The sequence below is a fragment of the Natator depressus genome, chromosome 13, assembly GCF_965152275.1.
Source record: "Natator depressus isolate rNatDep1 chromosome 13, rNatDep2.hap1, whole genome shotgun sequence".
Classification (NCBI taxonomy): domain Eukaryota; kingdom Metazoa; phylum Chordata; order Testudines; family Cheloniidae; genus Natator; species Natator depressus.
This window is the reverse complement of record NC_134246.1, coordinates 31328664-31354815: the sequence shown is the minus strand read 5'-3', so window position 1 is coordinate 31354815 and position 26152 is coordinate 31328664. Positions and strand designations below refer to the sequence as shown.

Sequence of the window (26152 nt, the reverse complement as noted above, 5' to 3'; positions counted from 1 at the left end):
TCAGGCATGGGTCCCTTCTGACTGCTCCCCAGCTGGCATTAAGTGCTCGTGTCAGCAGCTACTGAGGAAGTTACCCCGGCCCACCGTTAAGGCAAAGCTAGGGCTGGGTGGGTACTCTGCATCCCCCCACGCCCCATGGCTGGGGTCAGGCTGCAAGGGAGAGAGCTAGATGAGGAGCTCTGGACACCTGCCAGGCCTGGTACAGGGCAGCCCAAGGTAGAGGCTGCTCTGGTCAGCTCAGGGATGTTGACTCAGCCATATGGGTGGGCTCAGAGCTGGCTTGGCTTGTTAACCCCTTGCACAGATGGAGTCCCAAGTGTTCCAAGCCATGCGGTGCACTGAGTCAAGGTGAGGTTGACCCTGCTAGCCTCTATAGGCCGATGACCCTGTTAGCTTGGGGAGGTACCTGGTGGTCCTTGCCACCCCCCTCACCTTCATTAAAAAAGGTACTAGAGCCAAAAGGTCTGAGGGCCAAGGAGAGTTTATTTTGTTAACAGCTTGGTGAGCTGGGAGCCAGTTGCCCAGTGCTGCCAGGCCCAAGGGCCATGAGTTAGGCCTGGAGCCTGCCATTCCCACACACCTGCAAGGAAAGAGACAGATCAAAAGTGGGGCCAGCCCTGGGGCTGCAGGGCCTGCATGGGAGGAAGCAGCACAGTGATGGGCACTGCCAGGCTGGTGGGGGCTGCGGGACCCATGCTCAGGGCTCTGCCATCTGCATCCTGCCACGGGATACTGAGCACCTGCTGGAGGTCAGGCTGTGACATGGGGCTAGCTTTGTGACTGCACCTTGGAGCCCAGAGGGGGGAGACCTGTGCCCCAGAGGATGCTGGGAGCCCAGCCAATAGGTGTCACTCCTGACTCCTTGCAGTCAGGGAGCTGGTAGGCGTGGCTCGCGGTAACGGGGTGGAGCACATGAAGACTTCCAGTACAGGGAGAAGGAAGTGGCCCGCTCTAGGGCAGGGCTAGGAGACTGGCCAGTCAACCTGCTCACACCTTGTCTGGCCTCCCCTGCTAGGCTCTCCTCCTGAGGCTTACAAGGCAAACACCAGGGCATGGAGCAGCGCGACCCTCTGTGCGCCTAACTCTCCAGGAGTCCTGCCTGAACAGGGCAGAGCTCCAGGGGGGCTCTGGAAGTGTCTACACTGCACCTGGGAGCGAGCCGCCCAGCCTGAGCAGAGACTTGCGCTAGATCCACTCACGCTAGTGTGCTAAAAACAGCTGTGTGGCCATTGCAGCTTGGACAAGAGCTCCGCTCTCACGTCACCTGACCCACTGGCTCTGAGCTCGGGGCTAGTCTCCGCCAGAGCCGCAGCGGCCACATGGCGATTTTCTAGCTTGCTCCCAGCTGCAATGCAGCAGAGGCAGACATACCCTGCCCCAGGTGTCCCCGGCTCCCTGGGCTGGGAGCCACCTTCCCAGGCCACAGAGGGGTATGGGCACTGCGGAAGGCCTGCCCATTGGGTGGATGGATCCAAGCAAGTGCCCGGGGCCTGGGGGGTGTCACTTACCTCAACCCACAGGTCGGTGGGGCACTGATGCCACATCCTCCCCCAGCTGCCGCCGGGCCGAGATCCAGAGCGTCTCTGTCAAGGGATAGCGGCAGCGCAGAGTCAGCCTGCAGAGGGATATGCTGGCTTAGCCAGGTGGGTGGGAACTTTGGAGCTCTCAAGCCAGTTGCCATCGGCTGCCAGGACACCCCTCCCAGCCCCAGAGCTGTCCCTCACCTGTACCATGAGTCCCGGGTGATGATGGGGGATGTGGCTGGGACCCCCTCAGGCATAAAGGTCACCTCATTCTCATACACCAGGTAGCCTCCTTCGAACTGTGCAGGAGAGACTGAGGGTCAGAGGGCAGACACAACAGCAAGGAAGGCTGGGATTCCTTGGGCTTCCCCCACCCCTGGGAACTCAGCACCCGAATCCTAGTAAAATCCAGTCCACTAGAAATGCCAGCCCCATGGAGTCACAGCTTCTGGTGCGCTCCCAGGTCTACCCGCCCCCTTTGCATTAGGAGCACACACATCTCTCTGGGCAATGGGGCTTGGCTCAGCTAAGACACGGGGACTGAGGAGAGTGAATCCAGCCATCTTGGCTGGCCTCTGGCTTTGGTGGGGCTGGAGGGGAGGCCCTGTACCCCACATCACTCTGCACTCCAGATGGCTTGCTTTACAGACACCCAGCCTGCACCACCACCCTGCTGCCACCCCATGGCAGAGCCCTGCCATCATCCCAGCAAGCTCAGCATGAGACCATGGTTAAGCAAGAGTTGCTGGGCCCTACAGCATCAGACCCACCCTCCTGTCACCAGATGCTCCTCCCCAGTCTCAGCCACCAGCTGCCAGCCCTCCCCACCCCCAAGGGGAAAGTACGTCCCATGGGGGGCTCACCCGCCGTGTGGTCCCACAGGAGGACAGAGAGAAGGAGAAGAGGGCCCGCGAGGAATCGGAGGCCACTGGCCCACAGCCTGGGTCCCTCAGGTGGGTCCTGCGCGGGTCAAGGGCAGGCTTGGTGTCCAGGCTCAGCACCGTAGCCACCAAGGTGCCATTGGGCAGGCACACTGTGCCCAGGAAGGGGGGAAAGAGAGTCAGGATCAGGCCTAGACCCCTCTAGAGACCCCACCATCACCCCTTATTCTCCCAGCAGGAGCTACTGGGTGAGCATGAGGCTCTCAGACCCCTCTGCTGCCCCCCAAATCCCATGCATGGGGTGGTCGGTGCAGGAGGGGTCTGTGCCCTGTGACCAGTGTGGATCTCCAATCCCAGATGGGGCAGCCATTCCCCACGGGGTGGGGCTGGGGGCAAGGCTGGGGTCAGGATGTGTGGCCAATGGCTGCGGAGGAGGTGGGTTAAGGAATCTCAGCCAGGCCCCACTGGCTGAGCCAGATCTAGTGGAGAAGGGATGCCCATGTCACTGATCACTTCACCCCAGTGGAATCTACAGCCCAGAAGCACCCCCTACCCACCCCCACAGGGGACATCCCATGCTTCTGGCAGGGGTCTCCACCCAGGCACTCACCCAGCAACTGCCCAGTGGGGAAGGTGCAGACAACGGCGAAGGAAGCCAGGACTGAGCGAGTCTTGTTGTCCCGCAAGGAGAAATCCAGCCGAGCCGTCAGCCTTTGGAGGGAGATGCTCTGGGGGTATGATAGTGTGTGAGAGTGACCTGTGGACCGAGCAGCAGCCAGGAGCCCTCCTCACCAGGTCCCAGCAGAGCCCAGGGGTTGGGAGAGGTCAGGCATCACTAGTGCTTGAGCTGGCTCCTGCCCCCATGCATCCTGAGAGCAGGAGGGCAGGAGCTACTCACCAGGCTTTGCTGGGGAAGACACGAGGTAGGCTGGGACCAAGGAGGCAGGCAGCCAGCCAGAACTCCAGTGAGAGCTGGATGAGCAGGTTAGCCCAGTCCCCATGGTGCCAGGCCCCCTACCTATTCTATGGGTCACCAGCCCCTTCACCTCTGTTCTCAGAGGAGCCATGCTGTAGGCAGAGACTGGCTGCTTTGTGTGACTTGGAGTCACTCCCCACTCAGAGGCAATGAGTTTGCATGTTGGATTTTGCCCATCCTCCATGGCACAGTGGGGCAGGGACAGGTGTCACTTCATGCAGCCCTTGATGCAGGGGGGCAGAAGGGTTCAAAGGCAAGTGCTAAGTGACCAAGGAGAGCTGGCGAACAGGGGAGTTTCAGAGGGAGAAAGAATACAGCTATGGTTCGGAAAGGCCGCGTCATCGGTGCCAACACTGCTCCTGTCTCCTCCACCTGTACTTGTGTCCAGACAGAGAACCCAGCAATGGGTGCCACTACCCAGGCCTTGGTGTGGATTTGCAGAGACTGTGGCCTGTCATAGAAAGCCAAGCTGGGGAGAGATGCCTCTCAAGATACAGGTTGGAGAGCTACAGGAGGAGGTGGCTAGGTTGAGAAGCATCCGTGCATACAAAGAATTCCTTGAAAACATGCATATGGAAACCTCCAAGTCTGACGAAGAAATCAGCTGGAGAGGACTTCAGTAGCACCACCAGGGCAGGAGGAAACAGCTCCTTCACAGGGAGAAATCTGGCTGCTAGTTACTTCTGGCAGCAGGCAGTGCTCCACTCTGGCTCCCAATCCTGCAGCCATAGAGATGACAAACTAGTATTCTGCACTGGCAATAAAGGATGAGGAATCCCCCGCAACGGTGAAGGAGGCCAAGGCTGCAAGGATTGCAGCCACCACTCCCAAGAGGAATCAAAGGGTGGTGATGTTCGGTGATTGCCTTTTAAGTGGGACAGAGGCATTCATCTGCTGGCCTGACTTGGCATCCTGGGAGGTGTGTTGCCTGACAGGGGCCCGCACCTGAGACGTTATGGAGGAATTGCCAAGGCCCTCTGACTACTAACCCTGGCTGCTCATCCATGTGGGCACTAACAATACTGCCAGGTATGACCCAGAGCAGATCCAGAGTGATTACAGGGCTCTGGGAGGGAGAGTGAAGGACTTTGGGGTGCAGGTGGGGTTCTCATCTATCTTTCTGTGCAAGGGCACAGGGACCTGGGCAGAGACAGACACATTCTGAAGGGCAATACATGGCTGAGCGGATGGTGTCACCAGGAAGGCTTCGGCTTCCTCAAGCATGAGATCCCGATCTCAGAAGGACTGCTGAGTACAGATGGGGTCCACCTATCCAGGAAGGGGAAGAGTATCTTCAGATACAGATTGACTAACCTGGTAGGTGGGCTTTAAACTAGATTCAACAAGGGCAGGAGACAAAAGCCCATGGGTAAGTCCAGAACATGGAGCTGTGGGTGAAGGGTTGGAATCTGGGGGAAACATGGACAATCGTAGAGGGGCAAAGGACAGACAAGAAGGGATATTGAGGGGAAATCTAATGAACACCTGTGATGTCTGTATCCGAATGCAAGAAGTATGGAGAATAAACTGGAAGAACTAGAAATACTAGTGAGTACTCACAATTACAACATAACTGGCATCAGAGACTTGGTTGGGTAATTCCCATGACTGGAATGCTGGTATAGAAGGGTACAGCTTGTTCAGGAAGGACAGGCAGAGAAAATGGGGAGGAGGTGTTGCCTTGTATATCCAAGATGTATGTGTTTGCACTGAGGTTGAGATAGAAGTGGGAGGCAGACCAGGTAAGCATCTGGGTAAGGATCAAAGTGGTGAAGAACAAGGGTGATGTCAGGGCAGGGGTGTACAACAGACCACCGAACCAGGAAGAAGAGGTGGCTGAGGCTTTTTTTAAATAACTAACAAAATCATCCAAAATACAGGACTTGGTGGTGATGGGGGACTTCAGCTACCCAGACATCTGTTGGGAAAATAACACAGCAAGGCACAGATTATCCAAGTTTTTGGAATGCAAGGGATACAACTTTTTATTAAAGAAAGTGAAGGAAGCAACTAGGGGAGACGCTATTCTAGATGTGATTCTGACAAGGCTGAGAATTTGAAGGTGAAAGGCAGCTTGGGTGAAAGTCGTCATGAAATGACAGAGTTCATGATTCTAAGGAATGGTAGGAGAGAAAACAGCAGAATAAAGACAATGGACTTCAAGAAGGCTGACTTCAGCAAACGCAGAGAAGTGGTAGGTAAGATTCCATGGGAAGCAAGTCTAAGTCTAAGAGTTCAGGAGAGTTGGCAGGTTTTTAAAGAGACATTATTAAGGCCAAAAGAGCAAACTATACCACAACGTGGGAAAGATAGGAAGTATGGTAAGAAGCCACCCTGGCTTAATCAGGAGATCTTCAGTGACATGAAACTCAAAAGAGAGTCACACATGAAGTGGATACTAGGTCAAATTACAAAGGATGAATATAAAGAACATTACAGGTATGTAGGGACAAAATTAGAAAGGTCAAGGCAAAATCTGAGATTAAACTAACTCATGATATAAATGGTAACAAGAAAGCATTTTACAAATACATGGGAAGCAAGAGGAAGACCAAGGACAGGGTAGGCTCATTACTCAATGAGGAGGGAAAGACAATGACAGAAAAATGCAGTAATGGCTAAAATTTTCACCAAAAAAGTTAGCCGTGACCAGACAACTAACATAGTGAACATCAGTGTAAATGGGGTAGGATCTGAGGCTAAAAGAGGAAAAGAACAAGTGAGAATGTCTTCAAGTCAGGAGGGCCTGATGAAACACATCCTAGAATACTTAAGGAACTGGCTGAAGAGATCTCTGAGCAATTATCGATTATCTTGGAGGACGGGAGAGATAGTTGAGGGCTGGAAAAGAGTAAATATAGTACCTAGTGTGACAAAATTCCTGCTCTACCTTGGTGGGTCTTGCGCTTATTGGCGGATTTGCTCGCCTTGGAGCTTCACGGCAGCCCTCAGCTTGGCTGTTTTTCTGAATTCACAGTCCAGGTTGACTCCTCCTGTGTCTGACCAGGAGTTGGGAGGATTTGGGGGGAACCTGGGCCGGCCCTCTACTCCGGGTTCCAGCCCAGGGCCCTGTGGAACGCAGCTGTCTAGAGTGCCTCCTGGAACAGCTGTGCGACAGCTACAACTCCTTGGGCTACTTCCCCATGGCCTCCTCCCAACACCTTCTTTATCCTCACCATAGGACCTTCCTCCTGGTGTCTGATAATGCTTGTGCATCTCAGTCCTCCAACAGTCCGCGTTCTCACTCTCAGCTCCTAGTGCCTCTTGCTCCCAGCTCCTCACACGCACACCACAAACTGAAGTGAGCTCCTTTTTAAAACCCAGGTGCCCTGATTAGCCTGCCTTAATTGATTCTAGCAGCTTCTTGATTGGCTGCAAGTGTTCTAATCAGCCTGTCTTAATTGTCTCCAGAAGGTTCCTGATTGTTCTGGAACCTTCACTAAGTAGGAAAAGGGACCTACTTAGCCTGGGGCTAATATATCTGCCTTCTATTACTCTCCTATAGCCATCTGGCCTGACCCTGTCACACTAGCTATAAAAAGGGGAACAAGGACAACCCAGGCATTACAGACCAGTCAGCTTTCCGCACCCAGAAAGATAATAGAGCAAATCATCAAACATTCTATTTGTAAGCACCTAGAAGATAGGAACAGTCAACACGGATTGCCAAGAACAAATCATGTTGAACCAACCTAATGTCCTTCTTTGACAGGGTTACAAGCCTTGTGGACAGGGGGAAGCAGTAGGAAGGCTTTGGATACTGTCTCACATGACCTTCTCATAAAAAAAACAAGGGAAGTGTAGCCTAGACGAATCTACTGTAAGGTGGGTGCATAACTGGTTGGAAAACCATTCCTAGAGAGTAGTTATCAGTGGTTCACAGTAATGCTGGAAGGGCATAACGAGTGAGATCCCGCAGGGATCAGTTCTGGGTCCAGTTCTGTTCAATATCTTCATCAATGATTTAGATAATGGCATAGAGAGTACACTTATAAAGTTTGCGGACAATGCCAAGCTGGGAGGGGTTGCAAGGGCTTTGGAGGATAGGATTAAAATTCAAAATGATCTGGACAAACTGGAGATATGGTCTGAAGTAAATAGGATGAAATTCAATAAGGACAAATGCAAAGTACTCCATTTAGGTAGGAACAATCAGTTGCACACATACAAAATGGTGAATGACTGCCTAGGAAGGAGTACTGTACTGCGGAAAGGGATCTGGGGGTTGTACTGGATCACAAATTAAAATGGGTCAACAATGCAATACAGTTACAAAAAAAGCAAACATCATTTTGGGATGTATTAGCAGGAGTGTAGTAAGCAAGACACGACAAGTAATTCTTCCGCTCTACTCCGCATTGATACAGTCTCAACTGGAGTATTGTGTCCAGTTCTGGGCACCACACTTCGGAAAGATGTGGGCAAATTGGAGAGAGTCCAGAGAAGAGCAACAAAAATGATTAAAGGTCTCGAAAACATGGCTTATGAGGGAAGACTGAAAAAATTGGGTGTGTTTAGTCTGGGAAAGAGAAGACTGATGGGGACATAAGTGTCTTCAAGCACATAAAAGGTTGTTACAAGGAGGAGGGTGATAAATTGTTCTCCCTGACCACTGGGGACTGGACAAGAAGCAATGGGCTTAAATTGCAGCAAAGGAGGTTTAGGTTGGACATTAGGAAAAACTTCCTGTCAGGGTGGTTAAGCACTGGAATAAATTACCCAGGGAGGCTGTGGAAACTGGAAATTTTTAAGGGCAGGTTAGACAAACACCTGTCAGGGATGGTCTCAATAATACTTGGTTCTGTCTCAGTGCAGGGGACTGGTCTAGTGACCTATCAACATCCCTTCTCGTCCTACATTTCTATTATTCTGTGATGGCACATCAGGACACCCAGATCCCAGTGATAAGCCAGGGAATCTCTTTGTTGCTACAGCGAGGCTCTCGAGAGACAGAGGCTGCGCTGGGTGGCATGAACGGCAACAGTCACCCTTTTCTCATGTGGTTCCACCGAGGGGTAGCAGTTGGCTATTGTGCCTATTGAAACCAGTTCCCTCTCCCCAGCTACAAATGGGACCGGGGATAGTTTGTCAGAAGTGACAGTTTGTGGGAAAATCTGGGACAACTTGTCCCAAACATTAAAAAAATTTAAATGTTCCTGAACCAGCCCAAGTGTTTTGGTCTTTGTGATGGGTCTGGGTTAGAAATGAGGGGGCTTCACCCGTTTTCTTACTGCTTCTCCAAGACAGCAAGCGTCGGGGCTGAGAAAATCTTTGCCCAGGTTTTGCCCTGGGTTCCCAGCTGAAAGACTGTGTCCGGAGGAGACTGGCTGGAGCTGGGGTGTCCAGGCCACAGGAAAGTTCAACAGTTTGAAAATTTCTCACAAAATGAAAGTTCCAAAAAAGTTTCACGCCAGGAAAAAATGGGTCATTTTGAATTCTAGAAAATGCTGCTGTTCCATACCCAGGATGGAGAAGTCAGGAGGAAATGACTGGCTTTGACTTTTCCTGGACAAATTCCTGAGGAACAGCTCCATCCCAGGGCAGCTGAGTTTGCTGACTGAAAGCTCGCCCATTGCAGTCTGAGCAACTCGGTGTTCGGAGAGCGACGGGAACACGTGGCTGTCCCCGGTTGAGAGTAGGTGTCCGGCAGCCTTTTTTCTTGCTCCCTCCCAGGAGAACTGCAACCCCCACCAGAACATTTTCCATCCTCCTTCCCCACTGCTCTTGCCCCTCCCCACCCCCCAGCTCCTCCACCTACCTCATACGCCAGCCCAGCCGCCAGAAGGGGGACAGCCAGGTGGAAATGGCGACCATCATCGGAGACTCTGTAGCTGTGGGGGGCAGCCAGCTGGCTCAGGGGCCGCTCCCCGACATAGGGAATCCAGAACCGGTCCAGTGTCCCGTGGGTCATCAGCAGGGCCAGTGCCCCAGCCTCACAGGAGCCCTGGAAGCTGGGGGGCACTAGCAGGAGCAGAAGGGGTTAAATATGGGTCCAGTCACTCTGAGCAGCCCACAGCCAAGGGCTCAGCCAGGCCCTGCTCTGGGATGTGGGAAGCTGCAGACCATGGCCAGGAGGAATAGGGACACTGAACCACTGACCCCAAGAGCCACAGGACCCCCCCACACACCTGCCACTCATGCCAACCCCACCCATCCCCCGACCTCCATATTTCCCCCCACTCATACCAACACCAGGCCCTGCTTGTCCATGCAACCTCGCTGCACTCACAGCACCCCAGCCCATGCCCACACAGCTACCCACTGCCCCCCACATCACCCCCAGCCCCCCGACCAGCCAGGCCCTCCCCCAACTCACCCACGTCTGGGACATCACAGGTGATGAGCCCTGCCTGGGTGAAGGCTTCGCCCGTGGGCAGCAGCCGCAGGGTGTAGTTGAGGTGCAGAGTGTAACGCCTGAGGGGGCCATGCAGGTACTGCCAGGAGGACAGACTGGGTCAGAGTGGGGCTGAGGATCTAGACAACCGCTCCTCGCCTCCCCCCCCTGCAGCTCTCCCGCAGGCAGGCTAGTGCAGCCCCCACACCATGGGGCACTGAGTGAAGTGGGCCTCCCCAGGGCACCTCTGCGCTATGCATCCTGATGACTGGGACCCTCCTCTTCCGCCCCCCTCCATGCCAGCCTCCACCCCCAAGCCAGCTGCTGCATGGGCAGGGCAGCCCCCGAGCACCAGGGTGAAGGAGAGCAGCTTATCCCTCCCTCCATGTGCACAGGAGCCCACTGCCCTGGCCCCCCATGCCACCTCCTCACCACCCCATGCCCCACCACCGTTACCTGCTGCTGCACCAAGGGATCGGCAAAGGGCACCCTCAGCCCAAAGGCCTTGGTGCCATTGGGGTTGGGGGCCTCGTGGGGGTCAAAGCCACGGTCCTCGGCCTCAGGGTGGCTGAAGGGACGTCCGCCCACCGAGACAGAGACCAGCTCCACATCGGGCAGAAAGTGCCCCAGGCGCACCTTGAAATAACGCTGTGCTGCCACGGTGTCTGGGGGAGGAGACGGGGGTGCACCGGGCGGTGGGGTTCACTGGAACACTCCCCCATGCAGCCAGTGCCCCAGCCCAAGCAGCCATGACCCCAGGCTGGCAACCCCATGCCCAGGGTGATGAGCCCGGCTGAGACCAGCAGCGGCTCATCCTAACATTGCCTGGTGAGCATGTGGGAATTTTTGTAATAGTTTTATGAAAACTCTGCATGCCTCAGTTTCCCCATTCACTCTGCATTGCTGCCCCTCTGGGCCAGGTGCTGGAGTCACGTGGGCAGCAGGTAGGCCTGGCCAGGTTGTCATGGAGACCCATTAGCCCAGGGCTGCGTGGAGCTAAGGGACCCACAGCGTAAAGAACTCAGCTGCCCCCAGCGCGTCAGACGGACAGAACGAGGGGCCTGGGCAAAGCAGGGCAGGGAGTGCTGGCCACATGGGCTTCGCTTTCCCAGACTAAGCCAGGCTCCCTCAACGCCGCATTCCAGGGGCCCAAGAAATGCTGCCTGTCAAAGGCTACGTGTGTCCCTGCATCTGTCCGGCTCTGAACGGCAGTTTGGACTCGCTGGAGAGCCGGGGCATGGAACAACAGCGCTGCAGCCAGACGGTCTGGCGCAGAGTAACAAAGCCAGGGGCTCACTCAGCCTATGGACCAACATGGTCAAGGGGCCATGCTCCAGACCCAGTCTAAAGGCTGTAATTCCCTGTACAAAGATGGGGCCTTTCCCCCCTCTCACAAAGCCCCCTTGGTGGCCAGGGTCTGACGCAGGGTCAGTGGGGGCAGGTGGGGAGAGGAGGCCAAGACAGGGACTCTGGAGCCAAGCCCTCCCCAGAGTGGGGAGTGACAGGGTCCCACAAGGGACATTTAACCCCCCATTTTAGACTAAAGTCAACCTCTAGGGCTCCCTCTCCCACCCCCCTGTAGACTAAGAAGGAGCCATCTCCACCGCCTCCTCCCCCCCCCACCCCCCGACCCTCCAGCTCAGATGCCAGAGGTCTCTCTGTGCTCAGCAGCACAGGGCGTGGGGGGCAGGGAGCAAACCCCAATGGGGGATTTTGACCTTTGGGTGGTTAGAGGAGCTGAATCCAAACGATTCAAAACCAAGCGGGGGCGGAGCGGTTCCCTCTGCCCAGAGAAGTGACAAGTGTTCCCCCCCCATCCCAGACCAAACCAGCCCCTAGACCCAGTTCCCGTGTGGCAGCTCTGACTGCGGGAGCAGGGGCTGGGATGGGCAGCGGGGCAAAGGATGGTCAAGGCTCTTGTGGAAGGGGACTTCCTTTAAAGCTGGCAGCTCGCAGGGGCCTGGGAGCTCTCGCCAGGTGGGGTGAGGGGTCCCCCCATGCTAGGAGCTAGAGGGCTCTTCTGCTGCAGAGGGGGGACAGTGATCTGGGCGCGGGGACAGAGACCCGGGCCATCAGAGAGGCAGAGCTCCCCTGGGAACCTGATCTCCAGATCTCCCTCGCGTGGCCTGAGCACCCCTTTTCTCATGGAGCTGGGGACGTGTGCAGCAGGGCTCGGCCAGGCCACAGGGATCCCAGGAGCTGCACCTACCGTCGATGATTCGGGGCGTCTGTGGGGAGAAGGGGGTGCGGATGGGACGGTAGCTGCGGTGACGGGTCTGGTCACTTTCATCCCCTTGCCAGTGCCGGTCCAGCAGCAGGTGGATGCTGTACCTGGTGCCATAGCGATTATCCACCAGGGCGCTCTGTGGGGAGGAGGGGGAGCAGTGACACCCCCATGGGGTGGCCCCTGACTCCCTCCTGGGAGGAGAGAGCTCAGCCATGGGACAACCGGGACCAGCTCTTCCATTGACCCTCCCCTGCACACACACACGCTCCAACCTGCAGCCCCGCAGGGTGAGGGAATGGACCAGGGAGGGGGCACCTGGTCCAGAGCTCCGTTGCTCCAAGTTCTCAGGAGCTTTGGGGAGCCAGGGGTGCTGGGAGAAGCTGCTGCAGGGAGGGGGAGGCTGACAGCATCTCTCACCCTGGGCACAGACTGGGCGGCAGCAGCAGTTAATGGGAACAGGTCTCGGACTGGAGATCCAGGCCAGTGTCCCACCCCAGGCCATGCTGTGACTCCTGGAGTCTATCCCGGCTAAGGGAGGGGGGTGGGGTCTAGTGGGTCAAAGCTGGGGGGGCTGGGGACCGGACTCCTGGGTTCTCTCCCCGTCTCTGCCACTGCCCTGCTGAGTGACCGGGGGCCTCACTTTCCCTCTTTGTCTAGGCAGGCTGTGAGCTATTTGGAACAGGGACCCTTGCACCAGGGGAGTGGGAAGCATCAGTCACAGGGGTCTCGGTGCAGGACCAAGCCCAGCAGCTGTGCTGCCTCATGCCTGGGCACCTGCGTACTGACCTGCAGCAGGCCCCCAGGAGCACCGATGGGCACCACGATGTGGATGAGCTTGGAGTCTGTCAGGAAGGTGTAGCCGTTGCGTGCGACAGTGCCCGCGTCGATCACACGACCATCCAGGCCCATCTGGACCTCGTCTTGGTACTGCTCTGGCCACAGCACCAGGGACGGCAGGATCCGCGGCGTCACCCAGCTCAGGCTCGTGGCATTGACCATGGGGGAATCTAGGGACAGGGGGCCATGAGCCCCACCTACTGGTCCCCTGAGCCTCCCCCCCCCCCCCACAGCTCTCCCGGTGCCCCTCACTCCCGACTCACAGCCCCTGCTAGCCAAGCTCTGGGCTCCCTCCCCCCAGCTTTGCTGGTGCCCCTCACTCCCGCCCCGCAGCCCCTGCTGGTCCAGCCCTGGGCTCCCTCCAGGACTCACTGACGGGGCAGGCCACAGCTGTGTCCACCATGAGGATCATCCAGGCCTGTTTGTAGAACACTGTCGCCCTGGCCACTTCCACCTCCAGCCCCTCCACCTGTGGAGAGTGGGTCAGTGGAGGGGCAGAGAGGGGTCCTATGGCTCCATCAGGGTCCCCCCCATTCTCCCTCCCCAGCCAGCCCAGGAGTCTGACCCTTGGTATGACCGGATTTGACTGGTCCCTGGCAGTGACCCAGGGGCACCTTGGCATGGACCACTGCTGAATCAGCACCTGACTGCTCCTTCTTCCCCACCAGGGGCTGGGCATGAGCGTACCATGTAGCCAGAGGCCACCTGGTGCCAGCAAGAGCCAGGCTCCCAGAGACTCCTGATAGCAGCCTTGTCCCCCCAGCCAGCCTCCCCACTGTGCACCTAGCTCCCACGCACCCCACTGGGCCCACAGTGCCCCCCAGCCTCCCCCCACTCTGCACCTAGCTCCCACACCGCCCCACTGGGCCCACGGTGTCCCTCCCATCCCCCCCACTCTGCACCTAGCTCCCACACAGCCCACTGGGCCCACAGTGCCCCCCCAACCACCCCACTGTGCACCTTGCTCCCACGCACCCCACTGGGCCCCACGGTGCCCCCAAGCCCGCCCCCCAGCCACACCTCACTGTGGCCACCATGCCCTGCCCTCCCCACCAGGCCCCCTCACTGAGGTGATCTCGCTCTGAGCTGTGCCGTAGGGCGTGCGGAAGAGGACACGGGTGGCTGTGGTGTTGACCCCATAGCCCATGCTGTGGGCCTGCGTGGCGGGCATGCTGAGCAAGGAGCCATTCTGGAAGTGGAAGACAACCTGCCACACCTGGTTCAGCGCCCCCTGGGCCTGTGAGGGGGAAAGACATAAGGGTGAGTCCCCCCATATGCTGGGGAGGGAGCAGGGGTCCCGGCACTGTTAGGCTATCCTCCTCCACAGATCATGGCTCTGTAGTCAGCTTAAGGGCTTCAGCCCGTCGGGACCAGCCCAGCTCACCATACCCATGGCACCAGGTTACATGGCTGGGGCAATCCGGCTGGACCCACTGGGCACTTAGATTCTGCCATGCCCTGGGGAATCTGCACCTGCTGGGCAGCTGATGGGCCGATACCTGGCACAGTCCATGGCCGTGGGGCAGCAGGACAGCTAAGTGCCCTGGCTTGCTGCTGCTCTGTGGGCAGGGTGTGCCAGAGACAACGCTGCTCCCTAGGTACCCATGCCAAACTCGGGGCACCATACGGGGCTGCTAGAGGGACCATGATGCCACAGCTGCACCAAGCCCACTCACCACTGGCCAGGCAGCGATCCAGTCCTCATTCAGCACTTCCCTGGCGATGCTGGGCACAGCCCGCCGGACCGACACCTGCAACAGGACAGGGCCAGCTCAGGCTGGGGAAAGAAACCTTGCAATGGTACCCTCTGGCAGCATCACTTCATACAGGGGCCTGCGGGGAACCCCGCCCCCAGCATCGCCCCGCCCAGCGGCTCTGGGGCCTGCCCCTAGGAACCCCTACTAGGAAACAAGTCCTCCCCACCACCCCATCCCCCACCATGGCCCCCCCTCACCTCCATGTAGTTCTCCTCGCAGACAATTTCCCGGGGGCTCCAGGGGGCTCCCAGGGGGCAGCTGATGGTCATGTCATAGGGGACGCTGGGCCCCACAGCGCCTGTCACCTCCACCCGCAGCTGCAGGCTGAAATCCTGGTCAAACTGGGGTCCCCCAGGAAAAAGAGACTACAGGTTAGAGCCTGCCTAGCCTCAGGGCTGCTCCAGCACTGGAGATTGGGGGCAGGGGGCACAGCGCTGGCACCCAGACATCAAGTACCAGAGGGAGAAGAACTGGCTGCCCAGCTCGGGCAGGACTCCTGGGTTCTCTCCCCAGTGCTGGCAGGGGAGCAGGGTCTAGTGAGTTACAGGGGTGGGGGCTGGGAGTCACACATGGGCCCCCCAGCTCCTGGAGGGCAGGCCTGGGCACCAGGGGCACTCACCGTGTTGAGGACAGAACAAGCCAGGAAGGAGACGCGGATCTGGGGGTTCCCACGGAGGTCAGTGCCTGCCATGAATCCACACTGCGAAGCCAGCTGCTGTGTCACCTCGATGTACTGCCCCGACTCGGCTGGGGGGAGAGAGCAGCTGGGACCCCACCAGTACCTGCCCCACCCCCGGCACCTTGCGCCCAGGCACCCCCCGCCACATGACCCCTCCCCCAATGCACCATCCCAGGCCACCCCCACCCATGGGCCTGCACCTTGCCCCAGCCTCTGCTCCAAAGAGCCAGGAAGCCTCCTGTGACCCCTCCCCACTCACTGTAGACCCCATAGCGCCAGCGGCTCTGCCCCACGAACGCCTTGTCCAGCCAGATCCAGAAGTAACGGCCCCGGCACTCAGTGCGAGCAGCTCCTGGGGGGATTGGCAGTGTTACTGGGGCAGCACCCAACCCCCCTCAGCACCATGCCTGGCCAGGGGACTCCAGAGCGCCAGAGGCCTAGTCCCCTCAGTGTGGCAGGTGGGGGACCCCGGCTCCCCACTCAGGGCTACTGCTCCAGGTCAGGGGCCAGCTGTGCTCACAGCAGGGGCTGCCCCATCCTGCCAGCCCCAGCCCCAGCCTCCCACCTCTGCCACCAGCCCCACCTGTGTTGTACCGCCCACCCCATCTCCTATCCCGCCCCCAGTCACAGCTGTCCCCAGGGGCTCCCCGGTTCTCCCCTCCCCCCGGGCCCTGGGGTAGTCATCAGAGTCCCTGTCCCTGCACCCCAAACAGGGCTTAGTCATTCTAAGCCCCCCGAGTCCCAGGATTCCCTCCCTCCGCACCCCAGAAGACTCACCATCGGGAAAGGACACGGAGCTCACGTGCCAGGGCACCACCACCCAGAGCAGTCCCAGCCTGCAAAGAGGAACGGGGCAGGTCACACACAATACAGGGGCTGCCCTCCTCTGGGTCCCTCCTGGGTGCTAGCCCCAGTTACGAGCAGGGAGGGGGTCTAGTGGCTTAGTGCAGGAGGCCTGGGGCAAAAGGCAGCCTCCCCCATATGGCAGGCACCCCGCCATGCACACAGACCCTTCCCTGCAGAGGCTATTTGGGCACAGATGGATTTTGCCCCCCACCCCAAGATGCTCACACAGGACAAGGGCTTCCCACTAGAGACTGGAGGGGATAGGTCATGCACCAGCCTGGGGCACAGGGTCAAACCTAGCTGACACAGGTGCCCCATGTGACCATGACCAAGTCCCTTAGCCTGTGCCTCATTCCCCCCCCTTCCCGCCGGTACCAGAGGGATCAATGCTCTCTGGGAAGGACTATTCCAGCTGGCCAGGGGATGGGGATGGGGCAGCACCCAACACAGACTGGGGCCTGTGTGTTTGTAACTTAGGGGTGCTTTGGGCCCCAACACACTAGGCGCAGGTTTGGGGCTGGGGGATGCCAGGCTGGATACCCACGGTCCAGATGGACAAATGGCCGTGCCCCAGGAGAGGCAGTTATGGGAGCTTGCTCTGTGCCCTGGTCATTCTCCATCTCACCTGCCCTGGCTCTGGGGCTGCGGGATGGTAGGTCAGACCCCCAGTGAGATCAGAACCCAGTCCTGCCATGCACCAATCTCGCCCTGACCAATCCCAGCCCTGCCCCACCCTGTGCCTTGACCAATCCCAGCCCTTCCCCATCCTGCCATGTACCAACTTTCCCCAGGCCCTGACCAGTCACAGCCCTATCTCCCCCCCCCCCGCCACACAGACACACTCCACAGTGCCAGGCGCTACACGGACTAGTTCCTGCCACAGCAGCTAAGACAGGGCTTGGACACCCACCCCCTTGCTCTCAATGGACCCTCTGACCTGGGCTGCAGGAGACTCGCCACCAGCAGTGCAGGGTCTGTGACACTGTGATGAGCCAGACATTCTCCCCTCACCCAACTGTGCTGGGGGTTGGCACCTCCCCCGGCTCTGCTCCTTCCGTGCCCATGCAGGGCTGCCAGCACTGGGAATCCCTGGGTTGCTGGTAGAACTGAGATAGGAGCTGCCTTGACAGCAGCGCTGTCCCAACCTGGCCTTTGAGTGAAGAGAACCCCCCCACCCCCCGAGAACCAAACCCAAACACCAGCCACATGCCCTTGGCACGGTAGGGGCCCCAACATGCTCCCACACCAGAGATATTGGCCAGCCTGCTGACAGATACCCGCCTGCCGCTCCCCTCCGCAGCCCAGAGACGGGGGCCCAGCGTATTCACAGATACTGCCCCCCACAGCCCAGAGACGGGGGGGGCCCAGGGTACTCACAGATACTGCCCCCCACAGCCCAGAGGTGCGGGGGGCAGCGTACTCACAAATACTGCCCCCCACAGCCCAGAGACGGGGGGAGTGCCCAGCGTACTCACAGATATTGCCCCCCCCAGCCCAGAGATAGGGGGCCCAGCGTACTCACAGATATTGCCCCCCACAGCCCAGAGATGGGGGGGCATTGTACTCACAGATACTGCCCCCCACAGCCCAGAGACGGGGGGGCATTGTACTCACAGATACTGCCCCCCACAGCCCAGAGACGGGGGGGCATTGTACTCACAGATACTGCCCCCCACAGCCCAGAGACGGGGGGCCCAGCGTCCTTACAGATACTGTTCCCCCAACCACAGCCCAGAGATGGGGGGGCCAGCGTCCTTACAGATACTGTTCCCCCAACCACAGCCCAGAGATGGGGGGGCCCAGCGTACTTACAGATATTGACCCCCCCAACCACAGCTGGCCAGAGATGGGGGGGCCCAGCGTACTTACAGACACCCAACTCTCCATCTCCAGTCCCCCCAGCTTTACCGCCAGCCAGGATTTCCTGCCCCAGCCCTGCACCCACCACAGCATTGCTGGGGCAGGCCCAGGGAAGGCCCCCCACTCACCTCATGAGGAGCATGGTGGGCATGCCAGGTCCTGGGGCACTGGGCAGCTCAGTGCCCCACGGCACAACCTTGCACACAGTGCAGCAGGTGCTGCTGAGGGAGGCGGGCGATACAGCCCTGGCAGCTGATTTGCTGGGCTGGGTGGAGACAGGCTGGGAACGGGGCGAGAGTGCAGTTCTGTGGCCTTGGAGAAGAGATAAGGCAGGGGGCTGAGCTGCCCTGGGGTGGGGGAGTTGGGACTCCTGGATTCCGTCCCTGGCTCGGGGGCTAATCGCTTAGAGCAGAGGGTCTGGGAGGCAGAGCGCCTAGGGGCTAGTGCCAGCTATGCCCCTGCCCTGCTGGCCTGGCCTTGGGAGTCCCTTCCCCTGCTATACCACTGCGGTGGCGGGCAGGAGGCACGGAGGGGAACGGGGGGAGGCGCCAAACAGCTGATTGGTGGGTGGCTGGTGGGTGTTGAGCACCCACAATTTTTTCCATGGGTGCTTCAGCCCCAGAGCACCCATGCAGTCGGCACCTATGCTGCAGACACTTAGGGGTCCACCAATATAATCGGGGAGGATGGGTCCGTGAATGTCCCAGCAACCAGAGGCGACACCTGGGGGGCACACAGGGTCACATGCCCTCCCCTCAGATTTCTGCCTTCCATTTAGCACAGAGGCTTTCCAACTGCGGAAGGTGTCCCCCTAGGGGGCACAGAGGAATGTTCTGGGGGGGCCAGCCCAGTGTGGCGGGGCAGCACCACCTCCAACCCGCTCAGCTCAGCCGGTCTGTGGGGGCTCTACCCAAAAAGTTCAAACTGGCATTGCCACTCTCCCCCTTCCGAATGTTCCTCCATGCCCCCCGAGGGGGGCGTGCCCCACAGTTTGAAAACCTCTGTTGGATCAAGAGGCAACACGTGAGGGGTTACATGCCCCCCAGAACCTTTAAATTGTGCCCTCCCCCATTTGTGGTGCCTTTGCTAGTGAACTGTTCAGCAGCAAGCGTGAACTAGAATTACTCCGTTTAATTTCTGTAATGGCTACGTTTGTTATTTGTAAACCGACTCCGTCTGCTTCAACTGTTCACCAAGCAGAAACCATCTCAACGCAGAGAGAAGAGAAAGAAAGAAGCGAAATGGAACCCTCTTCAAAAAAACAGAACCTGAGGGAATATGACTACAGCTACATTGAACTTGGCTTTATGTGTGTGTGGGTGGGTGGGTGGAGAATCAAAACCCCAGGGTGTAATTTGTGGAGAAGTACTTTCTGAGGAAGCACTTAAGCCAAAAAAATTAAAAGACATCTGAGGTCGTGCATGTGGAAAGCATTGACAAGCCAACGGAGTATTTTGAAAGGAAGTGGAATTGCTTATAACGCAAAAAAGACGGTACAAACTGGGTGAATCTTGCAAGAGAAGGCTCTCAAAGCATCCTACACGGTGACAATTAGAATTGCTAAAACCAGAAAGCCACATACAATTGCTGAAATTACTGATGCCAGCTGCAATTGAAGTGTGCCGTGAAATGCTAGGGGATGAAGCTGCTAATCGACTGAAGAATGTGCCAGTATCAAACGACACCCTTAAAAGGATTTTACAGAGGTTGTAGCTGACGTGAAAGACCAGGATTCAAGCAAGTGGGACATACAGCTTACAACTAGACGACCCTTTGGATGTGTCAGGTGAGGTTCAGCTGTTGGTTTCTGTGCGATATATCTGTGATGGGAAAATAGGAGAACTGATATTTTGCAGATCACTGCCGACAAAAACAAACAAGTGATGGGATTTTTAAGTGTCTGGAGAATTTCATGATGAGCAACAACCTAGACTGGGGGCAGTGTGTGTGCACAGACAGTGCTGCTGCAATGACGGGGAGGCATAAGGGGGTTGCAAAAAAAAAAATTACAGATGTTGCACCACTGGCAAAAGTAAGGCACTGCATGGTTCACAGGGAGAACCTGGCCATGAGAAAGAGGCCGGATGACCTGAAAGATGTACTTGACAAGACAATAAAAGTAGTTAACTTTATCAAAACACACCAAGCGAATGCACATATTCTGGGGGCAATGTGTGCAGAAATAGGTGAATTGCATCACAGCCTTCTCCTGAACACTGAGGTCAGACGGCTTTCCAAGAGAAAGGGTTTGAATCGCGTTTTTGAGCTTCGTGAGTCTCTGATGGGGTTTTTGGAAGAGCAAATGCACAGATCAGGTAAGTTCTCAGAGACCTGGCTTGCTCAGCTTGCTTATCTTGCTGATATCTTTCACCACCTGAATCAACTTAATATTAGCATGCAAGGGCACCAGTCAAACAAAGTGACTGCGTTCACTGAGAAGCTGGGTCTATGGCAGAAGCGAGTGCACAAAGGGACCAGGATCATGTCTCCATGCCTGCAGGAGTTTTTGAACACCTGACTTCTGGTGCTTTGATGGCAGACCGCATGGATTCCCTTCTTACCAGTTCAGAACGTACATCAGCACACGGTAACAATACTGAAATGATGTGGATCACAAATCCCTTTTTATCTCCTGATGGGGAATTGCTTGAAATGATTCCCAAAGAGGAGGAGGAATTTACTGAGCGGAGAAACAACACCGATGTGAATCGTGCCCACAAGCCCATGCCTCGTGTTGAATTCTGGTTGCACACGTCTGGTGAATTCCCTGACTGGGTAACCATGCTCTGCGAGTCCGCCTTCCGTTTGCTCCCACTTCCCTTTGTGAAAATGGATTCTCAGCCCTCACCCGCATTAAAAACAAACAGCGTTCGAGAGCAAATGTTCATCTTGCAGAACCTGCTACACCTTCAGGAATCAGGCTTTGCGATCAGTTCACTGAGGGTGCATCTGGCCACAATAGTGTTTCATTCCCCTATTCAATGAAAATCAGTCTTTGCCAATGCTGTGGTGATGAGAATCTAAAAGGGCTTCTCTGTTTATACCCTCCGGTATGTGAACCGGTCCCCTTGTGGGACCTAAACATGGTTTTGGTGGCTGGGCCCTCCACTTGGTACTGGGCCCTCCACTTGAGCCCCTAGTGTCCTGTTCACTGCTCCTTTGGTGTCAGAAAACCGTATTCCTGGTAACCATGTTCTACAAGGCGGGTGTGGGAGTTGCAGGCTCCGACAGCAGAGTCTCCTTATACTCAGTTCTCCAAGGACAAGGCAACATTGTGACCACATCCAAAGTTTTTATCCAAGGTGGGCTCTCAGTTTCATCTGAATTAGATGGTGCAGTTACCCATGGTTTTCCCTTAGCCGCACTCTTCCCCAGAAGAACAGCACCTCCATATCTGGATGTCAGGCGATGTCAAACCTTTTATCTAGACAGGACTAAACTGTTTTGTGTTTCGCCTTGTTAGGATATAGATATTCAGGCCTGTCTGTAAAGGCCTATACTCTAAGAATTTAGGTGTATTCTTATCACTTAGCTAGTTCTAGAGGTATAAAAGAAAGAATCAAAATCACTGTCTGCCAGTGTAAGGTCCTTCTCTTACTGTGACAGTCTGAGGCCCTGTGCTTAGGCTAAGGCCTTTGGCTAAGCAACAGAGGCAGCCATAAGCTGGGAAGCGACAGGTCACATCCTCACATTCCAAACCAGTCACATTGAAATCAGGTGCTATTGGGCTGTTATGAATACAATCCTGTCCTGATAATGAGTACTTGTGGCACCTTAGAGACTAACCAATTTATTCGTGAGCTACAGCTCACTTCATCGGATGCATACTGTGGAAAGTGTAAAAAGATCTTCTACACTTTCCACAGTATGCATCCGATGAAGTGAGCTGTAGCTCACGAAAGCTTATGCTCAAATAAATTGGTTAGTCTCTAAGGTGCCACAAGTCCTCCTTTTCTTTTTGCGAATACAGACTAACACGGCTGTTACTCTGAAACCTGTCCTGATAATGCCTATTGTCTCCAGAGAAAGGGAAGTGCCTAGAAGATGTAAAAGGAAACTCTCCAAAAAAAGAAAAAGGACACTAAACTTTCTAAACTACTACATGCCACAAGGGGCCACAGCAATGGTTCCCTCAACCCACCCAGCAATATTGTTAATCTATCCAACTATACTCTCAGCCCTGCAGAAGCAGCTGTCCTATCTCGGGGCCTCTCCTTCTGCCCCTCCACCCCCACGAACATGATATAGTTCTGTGGTGACCTAGAATCCTATTTTCGACATCTCCGACTCAAGGAATACTTCCAACATACCTCTGAACAACATACTAATCCACAGAGACCTCCCTACCAACACTTCAAAAAGAAGGATTCTAGGTGGACTCCTCCTGAAGGTCGAAACAGCAGACTGGACTTCTACATAGAGTGCTTCTGCCAACGTGCACGGGCTGAAATTGTGGAAAAGCAGCATCACTTGCCCCATAACCTCAGCTGTGCGGAACACAATGCCATCCACAGCCTCAGAAACAATTCTGACATCATAATCAAAAAGGCTGACAAAGGAGGTGCTGTTGTCATCATGAATAGGTCGGAATATGAACAAGAAGCTGCTCGGCAGCTCTCCAACACCACTTTCTACAAGCCATTACCCTCTGATCCCACTGAGAGTTACCAAAAGAAACTACAGCATTTGCTCAAGAAACTCCCTGAAAAAGCACAAGATCAAATCCGCACAGACACACCCCTGGAACCCCGACCTGGGACATTCTATCTACTACCCAAGATCCATAAACCTGGAAATCCTGGGCGCCCCATCATCTCAGGCATTGGCACCCTGACAGCAGGATTGTCTGGCTATGTAGACTCCCTCCTCAGGCCCCACACTACCAGCACTCCCAGCTACCTTCGAGACACCACTGACTTCCTGAGGAAACTACAATCCATCGGTGATCTTCCTGATAACACCATCCTGGCCACTATGGATGTCGAAGCCCTCTACACCAACATTCCATACAAAGATGGACTACAAGCCGTCAAGAACACTATCTCCAATAATGTCACGGCTAACATGGTGGCTGAACTTTGTGACTTTGTCCTTACCCATAACTATTTTACATTTGGGGACAATGTATACCTTCAGATCAGCGGCACTGCTATGGGTACCCGCATGGCCCCACAGTATGCCAACATTTTTATGGCTGACTTAGAACAACGCTTCCTCAGCTCTCGTCCCCTAACGCCCCTACTCTACTTGCGCTATATTGATGACATCTTCATCATCTGGACCCATGGAAAAGAAGCCCTTGAGGAATTCCACCATGATTTTAACAATTTCCATCCCACCATCAACCTCAGCCTGGTCCAGTCCACACAAGAGATCCACTTCCTGGACACTACAGTGCTAATAAACAATGGTCACATAGACACCACCCTATACCGGAAACCTACTGACCGCTATTCCTACCTACATGCCTCCAGCTTTCACCCTGACCACACCACACGATCCATCGTCTACAGCCAAGCTCTGCGATACAACCGCATTTGCTCCAACCCCTCAGACAGAGACAAACACCTACAAGATCTCTATCAAGCGTTCTTACAACTACAATACCCACCTGCGGAAGTGAAGAAACAGATTGATAGAGCCAGAAGAGTTCCCAGAAGTCACCTACTACAGGACAGGCCTAACAAAGAAAATAACAGAACGCCACTAGCCGTCACCTTCAGCCCCCAACTAAAACCCCTCCAACGCATTATTAAGGATCTACAACCTATCCTGAAGGATGACCCAACACTCTCACAAATCTTGGGAGACTGGCCAGTCCTTGCCTACAGACAGCCCCCCAACCTGAAGCAAATACTCACCAACAAACACATACCACACAACAGAACCACTAACCCAGGAACCTATCCTTGCAACAAAGCCCGTTGCCAACTGTGCCCACATATCTATTCAGGGGACACCATCACAGGGCCTAATAACATCAGCCACACTATCAAAGGCTCGTTCACCTGCACATCCACCAATGTGATATATGCCATCATGTGCCAGCAATGCCCCTCTGCCATGTACATTGGTCAAACAGGACAGTCTCTACGTTAAAGAATAAATGGACACAAATCAGATGTCAAGAATTATAACATTCATAAACCAGTCGGAGAACACTTCAATCTCTCTGGTCACGCAATTACAGACATGAAAGTTGTGATATTACAACAAAAAAACTTCAAATCCAGACTCCAGCGAGAAACTGTTGAATTGGAATTCATTTGCAAATTTGATACAATTAACTTAGGCTTGAATAGAGACTGGGAGTGGCTAAGTCATTATGCAAGGTAACCTATTTCCCCTTGTTTTTTCCTACCCGCCCCCCCCAGACGTTCTTGTTAAACCCTGGATTTGTGCTGGAAATGGCCCACCTTGATTATCATACACATTGTAAGGAGAGTGGTCACTTTAGATAAGCTATTACCAGCAGGAGAGTGGGTTTGTGAGTGTGTTTGTGGGGGGGAGGGGGTGAGAAGACCTGGATTTGTGCTGGAAATGGCCCAACTTGATTATCATACACATTGTAAGGAGAGTGATCACTTTAGATAAGCTATTACCAGCAGGAGAGTGGGGTGGGAGGAGGTATTTTTTCATGCTTTGTGTGTATATAAAAAGATCTTCTACACTTTCCACAGTATGCATCTGATGAAGTGAGCTGTAGCTCACGAAAGCTTATGCTCAAATAAATTGGTTAGTCTCTAAGGTGCCACAAGTACTCCTTTTCTTTTTGCGAATACAGACTAACATGGCTGTTACTCTGAAACCTTAGTTTGATAGCATCCTGTCTGGCAAGAACTCACTTATCAATAGCTGGGATGTGAAATCCTCATTTCTTTGTTGTTCTATCACTGTAGTCCCCATTTCCCTATTGTTTGTCTGTATAATCTCTGTCTGGTTCGGCGATTGTTTCTGTCTGCTGTATAATTAATTTTGCTGGGTGTAAACTAATTAAGGTGGTGGGATATAATTGGTTACATAATCATGTTACAATATGTTAGGATTGGTTAGTTAAATTTCAGGAAAATGATTGGTTAAGGTATAGCTAAGCAGAACTCAAGTTTTACTATATAGTCTGCAGTCAATCAGGAAGTGTGTGGGGAGTGGGGGGGAATGGGAACAGGGAATGGGGGTGGGGAAATTGGAATCATGTCCTGCTAAGGGCAGGAATGGGAATAGGGCCACAGGTGTAAGGCTTTGTGGTGTCAGAGCTGGGAAGGGGGACATTAAGGAAGGAAACTGGAATCATGTTTGCTGGAAGTTCACCCCAATAAACATCGAATTGTTTGCACCTTTGGACTTGGGGTATTGTTGCTCTCTGTTCATGCAAGAAGCACCAAGGAAGTAAGTGGGTGAAGAAATAAGCCCCCTAACACGCCTCGCCTGTTCATGTCATATGTGGACAGCATGAAGAGGCAAGTGGTCCCTGCACAGACCATCTCTAGATGGATAATATCCTGTATCAGGGCTGTGTATGAGATAACTCTGGCTATGTCTCCTCAGAGGATATGGGCTCAATACACAAGAGCGCAGGTGACATCGATAGCGTTCCTTAGTGACGTTTCCTTACTGGACATTTGCAGGGCGGCCTTGTGGTCGTCCATAAGTACATATACGGACCATTATGCTATTACCGCATCTTGCAGAGCGGGCCTCAGAACGGCAGTCATGTGATCCTTATTTCAGTGGACTCTGAACCCCGCCTCCAGATTGGGGTACTGCTTGTGAGTCATCCAAGTGGAACACACATCTGCATCTACTCGAAGAAGAGGAAACGGTTACTTATTGTAACTGGTTCTTTGAGATGTGATGCAGACATGTTTTCCACAACCCAACCTCCACCCCCTCTGCACTGGTGTCTCCTCTCATGGGCTTTTGGCATGAAGGAACTGAGGTGGGGCTGGGGTGGTGCCACCTCACATAGCCCAGGGAGGGGCCACAGCCGTGAGGCATGAGCACTGCTCCTCTATGGGTACCATTAGGGAAAAATCTCCGTCTCCGTACACACACCGAAGTGGAATACACGTCTTCATCATATCTCAAAGAACCGCAGTGACAGTGAGGAACCATTTCTTTTTGCAATTGGTTTAGGGGAAAGTCAAGCTGATGGTGTGATAGTAGCAGATCTTTCTTCCTTTGATACTGGTTGCTAGAGTTTTATATTTTCTTCTCTTATGTGTAGCCTGTTTG

The 26152-nt window shown here is 55.0% G+C and overlaps 1 protein-coding gene across 1 annotated transcript; it reads right to left on the bottom strand.

Moving 5' to 3' along the window:
- Nucleotides 1-466: 466 nt before the first annotated feature.
- LOC141997428 (uncharacterized) lies at nucleotides 467-18084 on the bottom strand. Its single transcript, XM_074969796.1, has 18 exons — nucleotides 18049-18084; nucleotides 15992-16050; nucleotides 15474-15566; nucleotides 15155-15282; nucleotides 14733-14876; nucleotides 14455-14529; nucleotides 13845-14015; nucleotides 13151-13247; nucleotides 12728-12948; nucleotides 11924-12077; nucleotides 10171-10379; nucleotides 9697-9814; nucleotides 9139-9341; nucleotides 3015-3132; nucleotides 2387-2556; nucleotides 1725-1822; nucleotides 1509-1615; nucleotides 467-580 (listed from the first exon to the last, which is right to left on the bottom strand). Exons 1-17 carry the CDS (start codon nucleotides 18069-18071, stop codon nucleotides 1510-1512), a joined length of 2187 nt encoding a protein of 728 aa, XP_074825897.1. The 5' UTR covers nucleotides 18072-18084; the 3' UTR covers nucleotides 467-580; nucleotide 1509.
- Nucleotides 18085-26152: the final 8068 nt, after the last annotated feature.

What these genes read in the sequence shown, in the direction of transcription:
- LOC141997428 (XM_074969796.1), bottom strand. Translation starts at nt 18,071, where the DNA reads ATGCCCACCATGCTCCTCATGAG. An exon ending in CTGTGATGTCCCAGACGTGG is followed by an intron (nt 9,342 to 9,696) that starts GTGAGTTGGGGG and finishes TGCTCCTGCTAG; the next exon opens with TGCCCCCCAGCTTCCAGGGC. An exon ending in ACCCGGGACTCATGGTACAG is followed by an intron (nt 1,616 to 1,724) that starts GTGAGGGACAGC and finishes ATCCCTCTGCAG; the next exon opens with GCTGACTCTGCGCTGCCGCT.